The sequence below is a fragment of the Canis lupus genome, chromosome 2 (assembly GCF_003254725.2).
Source record: "Canis lupus dingo isolate Sandy chromosome 2, ASM325472v2, whole genome shotgun sequence".
NCBI lineage: Eukaryota > Metazoa > Chordata > Mammalia > Carnivora > Canidae > Canis > Canis lupus.
This window is the reverse complement of record NC_064244.1, coordinates 18820860-18836230: the sequence shown is the minus strand read 5'-3', so window position 1 is coordinate 18836230 and position 15371 is coordinate 18820860. Positions and strand designations below refer to the sequence as shown.

The 15371-nt window shown below is 43.8% G+C and overlaps 3 protein-coding genes across 8 annotated transcripts in view; 1 reads left to right on the top strand and 2 right to left on the bottom strand.

Annotated features, from left to right (window-relative positions):
- PTER (phosphotriesterase related) overlaps positions 1–15371 on the top strand; it is a 144036-nt gene that overhangs the window by 67044 nt on the left and 61621 nt on the right. The window lies entirely within an intron of this gene.
- On the bottom strand, positions 42–9455 carry C1QL3 (complement C1q like 3). The gene is made up of 2 exons (XM_025445219.3): positions 8562–9455; positions 42–2801 (listed from the first exon to the last, which is right to left on the bottom strand). The coding sequence occupies exons 1-2, from the start codon at positions 9147–9149 to the stop codon at positions 2622–2624; spliced, it is 768 nt and encodes a 255-aa protein (XP_025301004.1). The 5' UTR covers positions 9150–9455; the 3' UTR covers positions 42–2621.
- The window catches only part of RSU1 (Ras suppressor protein 1), a 249472-nt gene continuing 245168 nt past the window's right edge, over positions 11068–15371 (bottom strand). For all 3 annotated transcript variants that reach the window (XM_049097336.1, XM_049097338.1, XM_049097343.1), the window contains one exon: positions 11068–11372. Coding sequence is in view for 1 of the 3 variants with exons in the window: in XM_049097338.1 (XP_048953295.1) it covers position 11372 (1 nt within the window). In the remaining 2 variants the exon portion in view is untranslated. The remainder of the gene's footprint in view (positions 11373–15371) is intronic.

Genomic DNA, 15371 nt, shown 5'->3' with positions numbered 1-15371 from the left:
CATAATGCTCAATTATAAAAATTCAATCATAAAAGTCAAAATATATTACATAATATAGTTTAATGAATCATTACATTGATAATAACAAAGGCCACAGTTTAATTAATAATATATAATGCAAAAAAAAAAAGAGAAATGTTAGCCTTATATATATTCCCTTTATTTCCTTTACCTTTTATTTGTTTTTCCTTGGGCCTAAACAGAGAAAATAATGCTTAGTTATCTGAAGAAAAGGTCAGATCCATTAGAAATGACATTCTGATTCTAGAGCCTATTCTTGAAAAGGTACCCAGCCCTGATGTTTTGTGTAAATAAAGCCTTTTTAAAACTCACAGAAGATGTGCACTGCTGTTTTATAAATTAATCTTTTGGTTGATTCCTCATTATGCTGTTTGTTACCCCCCCACCACCACCACCAAAAAAAATCCCCAAACTCTTTCTACCAATCCCTCTTGATAAATATATATTGTTAAACAGAAATAAATCCATTGCAACTCCTTTATGAATCTGCTAACATATCAGAAAAAGCCAACAGAATTAGTCATTATTCTTGATGAACGGGCTAAGTGTTTTTAATCATAAAAATCATGACAGTTACTCAGACCAAGGCATTTAAACCAAGCCAACAGCACCTTCAGATGGGAACATGCGTAACTCTTTTGGAAAGTTGAGGTTTTCTAAATACAAGATATTTCTGTGGATCAAAGATGATCAAGCTTTCTGTGTATTAGAACAGAAAGTACCCAAGAGGAATGAGCCAGAACAAACTAATTCCTTTAAATGAAAAAATGCAAATGTCCTTCACCAGTAAAACAAGCAGATTTTTACATCCCTGTTTTTCAAATCTATGCATTCAGAGAGTCTTCAAAGGCAACAGAGAGGGGAACGGATTTTTCATTGTAATAGTGGAAGTTGTCTGATAGGGTATATCAACATGCATTTTTAATCTTTTTCTTAGGTTAAAGAGATGGCTTTGGCAGTGTGTTTTAACCAGAGAGAAATGATTTGCACTACTCTCGGAATCTACTTTACTGTCCGCTTTAATCCACCTGAGAAAAAAAGAAAAGGAATTGATAATTCAAACGCATATAATTCATAAACGTTGCAAAAGAGAGCCACTTTGTTTCTGCAGTCCTAATATTAACAGTCTGCCACAGAATGCAGTGGAAGTATTGATTGGCATATGGTAATAAAGAAACCATAGGCTTAATTTACAGACATGTGATGTATAGGGCATTTTAACCAAATGAAATTTAATTTTCTGGGTAACTCTTACAAGAGAAGTCATTTAAATTATTTTGCTATTCCATATACTTTTGTAATCCAAAATATATTTCGATCCAAAATAAGTCAAATAATTTATGTGTGTTTGTGTGTATATATACACATATTTTTTAAATTAAATTTTGAGGCTATACAGCCACTGTGCCTATGGTCTGAAGCCATTATATATATGTATATATATATATACACACACACACATATATATGTGTGTGTGTATATATATATATATAATATTTGATCTAACGTGTGTGTGTGTGTGTTTTATGTGTACACACACAAATACATGTATGTGTAGCACGTATTTGTATAAAATATATACACTTTGTTGTCTTATTGGTTACATGTGAAATCGTTCATTTTGAAATAATCTCGGGCCACGCCTTGTAGTAACTATTCGAAGGCCTTAACTTAGGGTCCCCTTGGTGACTCATGCAGTAGCTCAAATTAAACCATTGTGCATTGGGTTATGAATAATCTTTTGTTCCAAAGAAGCCGAAAGCCTCAGTCTGATTTAACACCAAAGAATAAATGTCTCTGACTTTCTAAGTAAATCTAAACGCATTCTATTGACAAAATGGACACACAGGGGAATTTCTAAATACCATACATAATTACACATTTTCACACTTAGAGGGTAATCCTATGATACAATTTCGATCTCTATATTTAAAGACTATCACCAGAAAAGAGAGAAAAGAAAATTCGTAAGAAAAAGAAAATGTGAAAATGATCACAGGCTTGGGAATTCCCTCAAATCCAGAAGATTCCAGGTTAAGGCTTGAAGTTGAATCATTCCCAGGACTAGCTCTAAAGTTAACAAAAGTACAAGGCAAACAATTTCTTTGGGGACAAGCAGCATTATTTCAATCAGACCTTCTCCTGCAGGGTAAACTCATTCTCCCCACACTATGAATGGACTCCAAGTATCATAATAAGCAGGTAAACTCACAAGAACCGAAGCTGACATATGGATAAAAGCAGCAAGATCACAGTACACCAAAGTATCATATATATTGGAGAAATAATTCAGTGTCTTAGATTTTTCTATAAAAATTTGTGATCTATATAGGACTTCATTCACATGGACACTAACGATAAGGAGGAGTATTTGCTTTGGCGGTAGTGGATAACACATCTGCTTATCTTGCTTTTAATATATTTTTTTTTACATGATGTTTCTGAGTGTACAGATGTGAGTCAGGTAGCATTTGCATTGCCCACATATACACAACTGAGGTGCCCCGCAACCGGCATCCCCCGGGGATCCTTGATTCACGGACGTTAGCCAAACGAATCCAGTGTCCAAACTCAGAATAAGCAGCTTAGTTTCTGCGGTATCAGTCAGCGTAAATAATAAATCCAGAAAATGTGCTGTATTTGTTGTTATTCCCTCCGTGGGCTTTCCCACCATCTAATTTGATGTAGACTTCATCTCCCGGCTCCAGGTGAAGAACCACACTGTTACTGGCATAGTCGTAATTCTGATCAGCATCTTGAGCGATGGCACTGGCACGCACCTGTGTGGAACAAACAAGAATTAGAATTTGGAGGAGAAGATGCCCAGGTTTCCTCTTTGCCATTCACACAGCCTCAGAAGCCCACCTGCTGCCATAGCACAGGATTCAGCGTGGAGGAGTCCCCCTAGGCACCCCGGAGCTCTACGGGGCTAGCTCTGTAACAGTTTCAACTATGCTCACTGGAAAGGAGCAGAACCGAGTAAGAGGTGCTTTCGCCAGGGCCATTCCAGCAGTCTCTTCCCACCGCAGGTTGTCGACAACACACACCACGCTATCCTCTTCCTAAATCAGCACTTTTTCTAATTCCTTGAATCTCCAGGCCCAATCCCTTCTCGAAATGGGAAATAAGGGTATTTTTTTTTTGCATTTTAATTTAAGCCAATTAGCAATATGCTAACCAGACGTTTATGAGGACAGAGGTTCAATCCAAACCTCAGCTGGTCCCCACGATTATGAGAAAATTGAGATCCAGAGCAGTTGAGGCTCAGAGACATAACACGACTCCGACTCTACTGTATAGGGAGAAGGAAAAAAAAAAAAAGAAGAAGAAGAAGAGAGCCTTTTGATTTAGGGCTTTTGAAAATCTTGGCCAGAAACCTCATTTAAACATCACCCAAGTGTGCTGAGTTCATTTTTCCATTTTTGCCTTTTTATTACTTACCTGTGATGCGTGCGCTTGAATAAATTATTTAATGTCAACATACCTAAAAGTTACAGAAGGAACTAAGCTTTGAGGCCTCTAAAATTCCTAAAAATTTTTGACTGATATGATTGAATATCCTTTTACATTTAAGTGATCCTAAAAATGTGTGGTTTGCTTTGAGGACAGAAGTTGCCTATAATCCACTCATGCTGAGCCTGTGATCTCATTAGTGGGTTGGCAGACATTTGCAAACAGTCAAATTGCCTATCATTTCAAGTAATATGGACATTCCATCATATCCTCAACTCAAATTAGGCTTCCTATTTATTTAGCTATATCTTGATCCTGCCTTGGAAAAAAAATGTTCGATAGGCAGACTTGTATTTGATTGATTTCGGTAAAACATCCACTCTGTGGCTTGTTTCTATTCCACTATAATGGTATTTCCCTGAATACCATAGCAAGTGATTTAGTGGTTTTGTAAACCTGCATTATGTAATAATGCATGACTTGGGGTAGAGTATGCTGGATTTTATCACTTGGCAAAATGAGAGAAAAGAGACATAAGTCAAGAATTTCCATGCATTTCTTTCAAAACTTAAACGATAGGTTTTCAAATTAAATTTTCATGCGGTGTGTTCTCACATTAATGCTGAAATGTTAAAAAAGGAGAAGGCTCTTTGACACTGCTGAACTTGTAAAGTAATTTGAGTAGTATTTTAAAAATTTCTTCGTGGGTATCGTATAGCAAAAGGAGAAAGGGGCTTAAAAGATTTAGAATTGCTTAACACTGTGCTGACACTAATACAGTGAAAGCAATATGCCATGCAATTATGCTCAGAAACACTGACTCAAATGTATACACCAATTCAGTGAAGCGATCTGTTTTGACCGCTAAGTAATAATACAATTTAATGTTGTAATATTTCCTAGAAATTAATCATAAGTTTGTAGGAGTTGAGTGCTTTGATTTATTAATTTCGCCTAGTCATTAATGCCCCGGGGGAAAAAAAAATCTACAAGGAGGATAGCACCGTTATGACCTCATCTTTTTTTTTTTTTCTTAAACGTGTGGACTTTTTAATGGGTGAGAAAATTTAAAACACAAATCAGTCATTTAGCCATGCCAGTAACATATTAATGAGCAATCCATAAATATATTTTTCAGCTATTATTAATAACCAGACACATTTTATTTAGTGCTTTAGGTGTCTAATATATGCTCTCTGGGTATTGCTTTAACACTGTTTTCTATATAAAGACATCTGGGAACCAGTACTCATTAAAATCCCTCCATTTAGAGACAATAGTCTTAAATATACATGTAATGCAGTTTTTATTCTACAGGGTATAAGCACAAAGCCATGTAAATATGACCATTTTGATTCTGTAGCTACAACCACAAAAACCTGCAAATGCATTAGTGCGATCCCACAGACTGGAAGGTTACCCTTATGGTTTTTCACTTCCTTTGTTGTGTGATAGCTTTTTAATGAAAGTGATTCTCTTAAGATTTTAACCTATACTGTAGGTTACGAGACTTTCCCAATTAAATAACTGCCATACCCCAGTGTACTTTGCATGATTTTTGTACACCTGCTCACCTGATCCTACCGTAAAGGTATAATGGAACTTGAAATTTCAAGCTCTAGTAATCAGCTCGGTGACTTCCAACAACTCTCCCTTAAAGCCATCAAACTACAGGGAAGGTAATGCATCCACCTTGGAGGCTATTTTCAGGTTCCTAAATGTACACCGATTTCAGCATTTTCTCCGGGAATATGATGCATCCTTTCCTTGCCCGATATACTCATTTCTGCCTAAATGTACTCTAATATCTTTTCATATTATAAGTTAACTATTTGGAGCCTGCTTGATCTGTAGCACATGTTTCACAGCTTTTAAAAAGAGAGTATTAATTTGGCATTTCATTAATCTCACCAATTTATGAAGGAATATCCACCCACGAACTATTGTTTCCAATATATCTCATGTTCATTGGTGTTGTAATTAATACCTTCTTAGAATAAACCAGGCCTTCAATTATTTTATAGTTCTAATCTTGAGCCAGTTCTAGTTTTTATGATAGGGGCTTATTATAGTGGTATTACATTGGCTGTATTCAAAGAACAATTTCTAAATTCAGGTTTTCTGCTAAAGGTATGCGAACACATTAAAATTATATTTCCTGTCTGTGAAGCCATTCGAGTCCAACTTTTACCTTGCATATGCACTGTCATGGGCTCTCAACGAATGGTATGGTTAAATTTAGGTTGATGGTTTCATGGGGAATATGAGAACTGTGATCCTTTTAGTGGCATGTCTGTGAGAACATAGTAGCTTGTGTGGCTTTAGCATTATCTTATTAGTGAGGGTTTATTATTAGAGACAATATTTATGGTAACATTTGCTAATTTAATTAATTGCTACTGATGCTCTCATAATTTCATTTTCATTGTACTTCTGTGGAATCATAAACAAAAGGTTAAGTGGTGCATCAGATTAATTTACTGGCCTTTGATGTTTCCATCTGTGATCCTGCATTCAACACAAAGCATAAATAAAATGGTTCTCATATGGTTACGGTCCAGAGGCATTCCCTCTATCCTAGAGTGAACTGAATTTTTAGTTTAATTTTTGTGCTTCTCAAATCCACTTAATCCATAGAACATTACGCTGACATGGATCTCTGAGTTTCTGTTTTGTGAAAACAAATTAGGTCTGCTCAGGGGGGAAGCTGCCATTCTAAGAAGTGATCAGACAAGAAGAGAACTGAAAATCATGGATAAACTATTTAAAATTAAGAAAATAAACTTTATAAAATATTCCTCACTTGCAACTGTCTACAGATCAGACTTTACAAAACAGTTCTATTTTGTAACTCCTAAACAGTAATATTTCCTTAACAGTAATATTTTAATAGCTATTTTCCAAACTAGTCCATGCCAAGTTGAAAATACATTGTTTGTTGCTACCTATATCTTCCTGAATTACTTGTTGCACACCTTTTGAAGAAGTAACAGCTTAATAATGCCAATGGAGAGCTTTATACATGATAAGGTCAGCTGGTTTGCCCTATTTTTTTTTTTCCTCATGCTTGTAGAATGTGCATGCTAGGCTGATACAAAGGAGCATTCGGCTCTCCAAACAATGAAATAATTTTAAAAACAAAATGCACCTAAAACACGTGTACAAAATGGTTTTCTTGGGATCAGTTCAATATACCCGGGCTCAGCAGTTGACACAGCCACCTTTAAACTAATTTAAATGTGCCATCCCCTGATTTTTCATGCAATTGCCAATTTCCAGGTATTTAAAGATGTATTTTTATTCAGTGGCTGATAAAACTTGAACATTATTCCATTTTAATTAAAATCTCTACAAACAATCCTTCAGTCTTGACAGTATTTTCCAGACCTAACCTTTGAGTCAGGAGAGAGCCAACTGGTAAATAAATGGGTGCCTCATCGCTGTCTGCTAAGGGGCTGCTCATAAACCATTTTGTAAAGGTAACACAATAGCTCTATTTTGGTACAGTGAGTCATGCCCTTTTTAGCCATTTACCTAAAACCAACTCACTGCTCTGTAAATAATCTTTATCTTAATATTATTTTTGTGCATAATAACTATAATAAACAACCCTGTCAGTGCCTCCTGGTGGCCATTTTTCCTTTTTTTGTTTGTTTGTTTGTTTGTTTTACTTGTCCTGTGGGGTCCTGGAGCTATTGACTTCTAAATTCCTTTAGAAGTGATGGGTGGGAAGAGGGAGGAGGGACAGGATTTTTTGTTCTTTCCTTCTGATACATTTAGAATATTTGTCTTTCACTTTTGAAAAAACAAAACAAAACAAAACAAAAGAAAACAAATCAAAACCCTGCAAAACTCTGATACCGAGCTAGGTCTTTGGAAGAAATCTTGCCTTAATGCTGCTTTAATGGAAACCTGGATTATAACTAAAGAAGGTCTGGATTCAAGGAGCGGGTGACCTGAAGCCCCGTGGCGCTTGTTAAATCTAAGTTGGCCATGGCGGCGTTCTGGGCCATTCCCTGTGCCACCCAATCGGCAAAATTAAAGCCAGAGAACTCAGCCCAGACTGCAGGCTGCAGGTTGCAAGGCCTGGCCCAGAGCGTGGCTGCTGATTCAGCGCGCACCTCAGGTCCGGATGACACTCTCAGGTAGTTACAGCCACTATTTTCCTCTCCGAAGAGATCAGACCCACTTGGGGTGACCCCGAATTCCTCAAGCAAACGGTAAAGTGGCCCCAGCATAAAACTGCAGCCCCGTGACCCCCGTGGCAGGGCCGACCGGCTCGGGAGAGCGTCTCGGAGGAGGCCGGGGCTAAGCTGAGGCTAGTTCCCAGTCAAGGCCGAGGCGCCTGGCTTGGGAGGAGGCAGGGTTGGAAAGACCGTCACGCAGGAGGCCCCGGGGGCTCCCCGGGGCGAGGCCCTTCGCCCTCCGCGCACCTGCCTGTGCGGCCTCCTACTCCGGCCAGTGGAGTCCCGCTCCTGTATTTGGGTGCGCGTTTTACTGAGTACACCCATGAGTCTCAACTTTTTTTCTTTTGCTGCCAGGACTCATTCGGTCCCCTTCTCCTCCTTGGGCTGAGATCTAAGCCGGAGTTCGTCCCTTGCATTTGACGGTCTGCTCGTTTCCCGGGGCTGGGACGCCGCTGGGGCCTTGCGACCGCCAGTCCGCGGGTCCCCTCGTCGGCCCTGGGACGAGCCACACTGGGACTCGCTCCTTCGGGTCCCTTCCTTCTCCCGCGGGCCCCTTTCTCCCGCCTGGCACGCCCATTTCGGGGCTCCCCCTGCCCTGCTGTTCCAGGCGAAGCCCGAGAGCGACCCTACGCTGCTGAAGAACCCCCCACGCCCCCCGCACCCCGGGGCCCCGGCTGTCCAGGGGACCGAGCTCCGGGCTCCCCCACCCTCGAGGGGCGCTCACGCCGGCCCGCCCGCGCGCTCGCTCCGAGCGGAGCGCAGGTCCCGGCGGGGGGACCGCCCTCTCCAGGCCTCCGGGCGCCCCCTTCGGCTCCCACCCCCGTTTCCGGGGTCTCCTCCCTCCTGCCTGCACCTTCCCGCGCTCCCTCCCCGCCCACCCCGCTGCCCGCCCGCACTCACCTGGTTGTTCTTGCAGAGATCAGCCCACATGCTGGTGCCGTCCCCTCCGCGCATCAGGACGTGGTAGGTGAAGAAGTAGATGCCCGGGATAGAGCAGGTGAACTTGCCCGTGGTGGGGTCGTAGTGGTTGCCGAGGTTGGTGACCACGTCGTCGAACTTGAGCACCTCGTAGCCTTCGTGCTGCCGCTTGAGGCCGGCGTAGAAGGCGATCTTGGGCACGGTGCTGTAGGTGGCGGCACTGATCGCCCCGGCCGCGTTCAGGCCCGGCGCCCCGGGCGGGCCCGGCAGGCCTTGGCGGCCGGGCTCGCCCTTCTCGCCCGGAGGGCCCACGGGACCCGGCGGCCCGGGCTCCCCGGGGGGCCCCCGCGGGCCCGCCTTCCCCGGCCTGCCGGCCTCGCCCTTGGGGCCCTGGATGAAGGTGGGCAGGGACTGCATGAGGCCGCGGTCGGGCGTGGCGGCGGTGCTGGGCGCCTTGGTGCCCCCGTAGGGGTCGCAGACCATGCGGCAGGTGCCCAGCATCTCGTAGTGCGCCGACGTGCCGGCCGAGCTCACCAGCACCGGGATGAGGATGACCAGCAGCAGCACCATCACCACCCCCAGCGCCCCGGCGGCGATCAGGCGCCTCCTGCTGCCCACCAGCCGGCTCAGCGCGGGGCGATCCTCTTGTCTGCTTTTGGACAAAATTTTGAAGGTTGGGCGGGGACCTCCTCAGAGCCGAAAACAACCCCCTGCGAACCCCAACTCCCCTGGGCGCGCGCGCGCCGGCCGCTCCCCGCCTGCTCCCGCTCCCGCTCCCGCTGCCCCGCGGAAGCCGCGGCTGGGGACGGAGCTCGGACGCCGAGTGACTTGAGCTGAAGTCCCGGGCTGGGGGCGGGGGCCGGGGGCGGGGTGCGCGGGGCGCCCTCCTGCCTCCCGCGAGCCCCTCGGCACCTGTGGCTGCGGCGGGCGCGGGCGCGGGCGCGGGCGGGCGCGGCCACCCGCAGGGCAGAGCCTGCCGCCGCCTCTCGCTCCGGCCGGGCCGGCTCACACTTTTATGCAGCCGCGGCGTGCGATCGACTTTTCCGTTTTTGCCGACTGCGCCAGTTCGCACCAACTTTCCGTCTGAAGTTGCCTTTTCCTGCCTCCTCCCTTTGCCTCCTTCGCGAGCTCCGTTCGCCCTTGCGGCGCCTCTCTCCGCCTCCCCTGCAGCCGCCCCTGCTCGGGAGACGCGCACCCCAGGCCCCCGACCGCGCCCGGGTGAGCTCGGCAGGCTCGGGGCCGGCGCGGAGGAGCTGGCGAGCAGCGGCGGGCGCCTCGCGGCCGGCAGCCGAGCGCCGCGGAGACTGAACGCAGACTTGTGCCTGGGCACCACCTGCCAGGAGAAGAGGAGGCTGACAAACGCGCGCCGGAGCAATTTATAGGCACCCAAGGCACAGAGGAAGGGGAGCCGCTTTGGCATCTCACTGCAGCATCTGCTCTGCTCATCCCACTCAGAGAGAGTTTGGCATTACTCTGACAATGTGGGATTTTATCCCCCCCCCCCCCAGCCTCTCTCTCTCTCTCTCTCTTTTTTTTTCCCCTCCGCACATGGATGAACAGTGAGATCGTGAATACTCCCTTGCTGAACCCAGGTGATGGCAGCGCTCTCGCTGGACATACCTGGAGGGGGGCGGGGGAGACAGATGTGCAATAGCCTTGGGTCCTCGAAGGTCACACCTAAGCCCTCTCTTTACCCCCCACCCCCACCCCGCGCCCCGCGGCGCCAGTTGGAGGATGGAGGTGAAGGTTGAAAAGACGGTGGCTTGGTTGACAGTATTTCTCTACTGGCTCACCCACCCTCAACCGGTACTTCAGGTGCTTTTCAAAATGCCACTTTTAACATAAGAAGGGCCCTTTAGAATTTTTCCAGATGGGTTTTTTTTTTTTCTTTTTAACCTTATGGTTTTCCTTGCCATCCTTCTAAAATGAAAAATAAGATGCTACCCAGAGAACAGTAAGGTGTGTTGAAAAGCCAAAGGACGTCCTGGAGGATTATGGATGAACAGGCCCACCACACAATAGGGTGGGGGTGGGGGGGGTTCTCTTAACAAATGCTGCAGATGGCGAGTATATAACTATGCCCTCTATTCACAGGATTACAGTTCTAGCTACCTTTCGGGAGATCCTGCCCCTGGACCTGAAGCTGCATCTCCTTGCACTTACATGTATGGGAAATAATCACTTGTCAAAAGGTCTTTAAAAGACTTAAGACAAACCAAGCAGGCTTTACCAAAGTACGGGGTAAGATCTTTTGCTGAGATATGGAAAGTGTCCTATTAGCTTCACAGGGCATTTCCTGCATGTACACTGAGGCATGGGAGGAAAAAGGAAAAAATATGAGAAAGAAGAGCCCCATTTGCAGTTGGGAGAGCGGGAGAAGGAAAAGCCTGGTTTTGTAATATTAATGTAAAACCCCCCAGAGTAGGTATTAGGCAACTTATCCCACTAACAAATACATAAGGCACAAGAACAGCTTTAAATAAACAAGTGGAATTGATTTGTAAATCATACTTTTGCATTCAGGAGCAATAGATGTCAATCAAATGTGGATGACATTTGCTTGTCAATACGGGGATGATGGCTGGGAAGATGGTGACTTATTACATCAGGGTGAGAATCAGAAATGAGAAGCCAGAACAAATAAGACTACAGCAAGCAAACGATGACATCCCCGGGGTGACGATCGGCGGCCTGGGATCCTGTCTGTGGCCTCCACAGCAGAGCATTTTCCATTTCTGTTTCTTCTGCCTAACTTCCACCCCGCGCCAATTTGGTTCTTTCTTTCCTTCTTCTCTGTTTCGAAACGAAATAAGGTCAAATGAGAGGCAGAAGAAAACAAAGATTCATTGATTCTTTTAAGAGAAATGTCAGCGGCTCCTTCAGATCTTTCCTGGGAGAATCTAGAGTGAGGCCCTGGTCCCTGGGGCTCAGCCCGGCCTAGGTCTCTGTATTTTCTCTCCCTCTGGCTGCTAAGGTTACTCCTGCTCCTGTATGTAACTGGACAAGAGTCCTTCCCACTCCCCAAATCTTTAACTTTTAGGGTAGTGGTTTTAAAAGTGTGTGTCCATGTCTTGGGCATAATTATACATCTATTTCAGAATACCTGGGTTCACACGAGGTACCGTATTTTCATATGTTTGAGCAGCAGACACATGGAAATAACACACCATCTAGGTTGCTTCTCAAAAGTCACATTTCTTTTGGGGGGCAAGACAGTAAATGGTGGGAATGATGGTGAAGGTTAATGTATTAATCAAACTCTTTCCAAATGCACCAAGTTATCAAAATTCATAAGACCTCTTTGTTGCTAGAGAGAGTCCAGTGGGGGATCAAGAGGGAGTTTTTAAAAGGGAGAGTTGAATAAATAAATTCTCACTGAAAACCTCAAGATACATTTCCATCGAAGACGGCTCGTCTTACAGAAGAACCCAGTAAGGATACCATGATATGGGAGAGTCAGAATGAACGCTAGAAAGCTAGGCCATACTTTTGCAGATGGTAGGTGTGAGACACAGCTGTGAGCAGAATAAGGGCCACCCAGTGTGTGTGCTGGCACACTTTCCCTCTACACTGTGAAACCAGACCTGTGGGACCAAACATTCCACCCTAGTAATGGAAGCGTTTCTCCTTTCACTTTTTCTAATGTCAAAGCACAGGTTGCTTTTTGCAAGAGAGGGCCCCAGCATCTGAAAGTTCTGCTGAGATTTGGAGAAGTGCTCTGTAGGCATCATACACGAATGCAGGCAACACTTCCCAGGTCACATGGCTGACCCCTTTTTCTAGTGAGCACACAAATCCAGGTGGGCTCATTGACAGTTGGCTTTTGGGTGAAGTAAGTTTCAAGGATTGACCTCCTCCCTTTTCTCTAGAAGCGTCCCACCATGTACTTTGGGAGAAATTTTGTTGTTGTTGTTCAGGGATGGCTGTATAGTAGATGAACTAATGGCTGGTTGCTGACACTTCCTACTGCTTGAATTTCTCAGAAGGTTCTCTGGGTAGTTACTCACGCTTCAGCCCTTATTCTGACAGTTTGAATAAGCCATCTGATTTGGCATATTACTCATCATCTCTATATGTATATAATAATAGAAAATGTGTCAATTAAAAAAAATATTTGATTCTCTTCAGTCCTCATCAGAGAAGCAAGTTTTCTCTAGAAGTTGATATTAATCTTGGAAGTAAGCCTTAGAATCTGATTTTTCCCAATCATTTCTGAAGAAAACACAAGACTCTCTATTCCCATTCCTTCTGTACCTGGGGCCTTTGTGACTGCTCAGATCATAAAGTCAAATACAGAAACTCGAGATCTGGTTTAGATGATTATCCAGTGATTTTCATCTTCCTGCATCATTTCTGTCTCTTTCGGAGAATGGAGCATATCCGAAGCACACGACTCCCACACAGACGTGCACCACCATCCATTAATCTTTATTGAGCGCCCACTGGCAGCACAGCCCTACACTGGGCTCTTACTAGGCAAACAAATCTTTAGTCATGAGAATGATTTCCAAATCCAGCAGTACTTAAACAGAAATAGCATTTATAAGAGGAAAATAACATGAGTTAACAAACCCAAGGAACTATCTACAAAAATAGAGATAAAAAGTATAAAAAAAAAAAAAAACAAAACCATGCTGGATTAGCTATTTACCTTTGATTTCAGGATCTCCAAATTATATCTAGAGCCTACACTCCTTTGACTGAAGAGTTACAGGTTTCCAGCCAGAAAGGGTCTGCTTGGAGTAATGTAGGAAAGTAGTATATCCTTATGGCTTTGGAATTAGATGGGTCTTAATTTGGATCCTGGTTCCCTCATTTAGCAGCTATGAAAGTTACTTAGTCTCCCTGAGGCTTAATTCTCTTTTCTCTAAAATGGGAATAACACTAATAATTTACGGTTGTTGTGAAGACTGAGCAAGTTAATGCATACAATTACAATGATACCCAATTCATAAGCAGAGCCCAATAAATGTACATTTCCATGTTCATATGCTGTAGGACTGCTGAATAGTATGTGTGCATATGGGCTGGATGGTGGAACACAGGCTTAGGAAAGGAAGCTAAAGGGTCAGACTTAAGACAAATGATATCAAATGGATACTAAATATCATAGATTTAGACAAAATTAGAACACTCAAGTTCTCCAGCAGAGTTGCTTGTGTGTATTGTTGTAACACATAAAGTAAGAGAAAACTCAAAACAAGGATCACTTCACTCTTCTCCAAAGTCAGGAAAAAAAAAAAAAAAGTTTTAGAGCAAGATAATTTGAATTCACTGCAGTTTGACAGACCAAGATTTTGGATTTAGTTAGGAAGCACTAAAACGTGTTTTTCCCCTGCTCTGGAAAGTTCCCCTTAGTCAACAAGTTGCAAGTGTGTTTAAAAATCACTGAGATGGTGGTTACTCAGGAATTGTTCCTGTGGATGATGGTTCTCAAAAAAGTGAACATCCCAGAGAGGGCTGCTTTGAGTCAGCCAGAAGAGTAATCACTCTGAAGGATACCTAAGTCATAACCACACGCAGTAGGGAATTTTCAACGAAAAACTCTCCATGGAGGATAGTGAGTTGGAGAGCTAGCTTGGGGAGTCTATTGTCAGAAAATTATTGAATAGCCAGATGGAGATGATAAGTAGCACATGACATAAGGCTTGGGTACCACGTCTGGCTTCAAGTTGGTCTCAAATTTACAAGGATGAAACCTCTAGTATGAATATGGTATTTTATACTTGCTTTCCATGGGTGGGATGTTCCATCCCTAAGACCCTATCTGATGTAGAACTGAGGAAAAAGTTACCGAGAATGAAATCTAAGGGGTCAGCCAGTCCTCCCAAAGGATGGTCACGATAACGCAGCCATACAAGGAAGATGGGTGAATTCAAGAAACTAAACACAGCTGCCATTAGACCGTAGGGAATTTCAAGCAGAGAATACATCAGAGGAACCCAGCTGTGAAGCACACAGACCAACCAGGCAAGCAGAGGTAAGAACTGCTGTAGTCCTATTGTGTTGTTTTAAAAATCTAAAACATCATGAATTCTGAGAGAACTTACAGAGAACCACCAACAGAGCCAGACCCTGCCAAGAGCAGCTGATAATCTAGAATATTCTAGAATCTGGTTCTAAGAAAAATTGGGATGGAGTTGATAGGAATAGCAAGGAAAGGTACATCTGGCCCCATTCCTAATAAGAGTGTGACCCCACAGCCACTCACCTTCAAATATGAACAATCTGTCCTGTGAATAAATACTGCATTCCTTGGGTATTAGTAAGTGAACAGACATATCAGTTTTTCCCTAATTCAGGCAACCGCTTGGGAATAGTCTTAAACTATATAAAAATAGTTTGAAGCCATAATCCTAAAAATAAATTGCAGAGGTTATTTGTAATAAGCTGGAGGGGAAACAATTAACTATTAGAGGGAGTTGTATATTGAATACAAGTAGTTGTATGTTTCAATGTTTCTCGTTGAAAGCAGTTGTGACAATTCGTAATTTATTTTTTTAAAGATTTATTCATTTATTTATTTGAGAGGGAGCATGTGTGTGCAAGCACGTGGGGGGTAGTAGGGGCAGAAGGAGAGGGAGAGAATCATGAACAGACTCCCCCCTGAGCATGGAGCCGGAAGTCGGCCTCAATCTCAGGACTCCAAGATCATGACCTGAGCTGAAATCAAGAATTGGTTGCTTAACTGACTGAGCCACCCAGGCACCCTGTAACAATCCATAATTTTACTAATTACTTTATCTTTGGCTCTGGAAAGTGGAAAGAGTCAGTACAAGTTGGTGATACTTA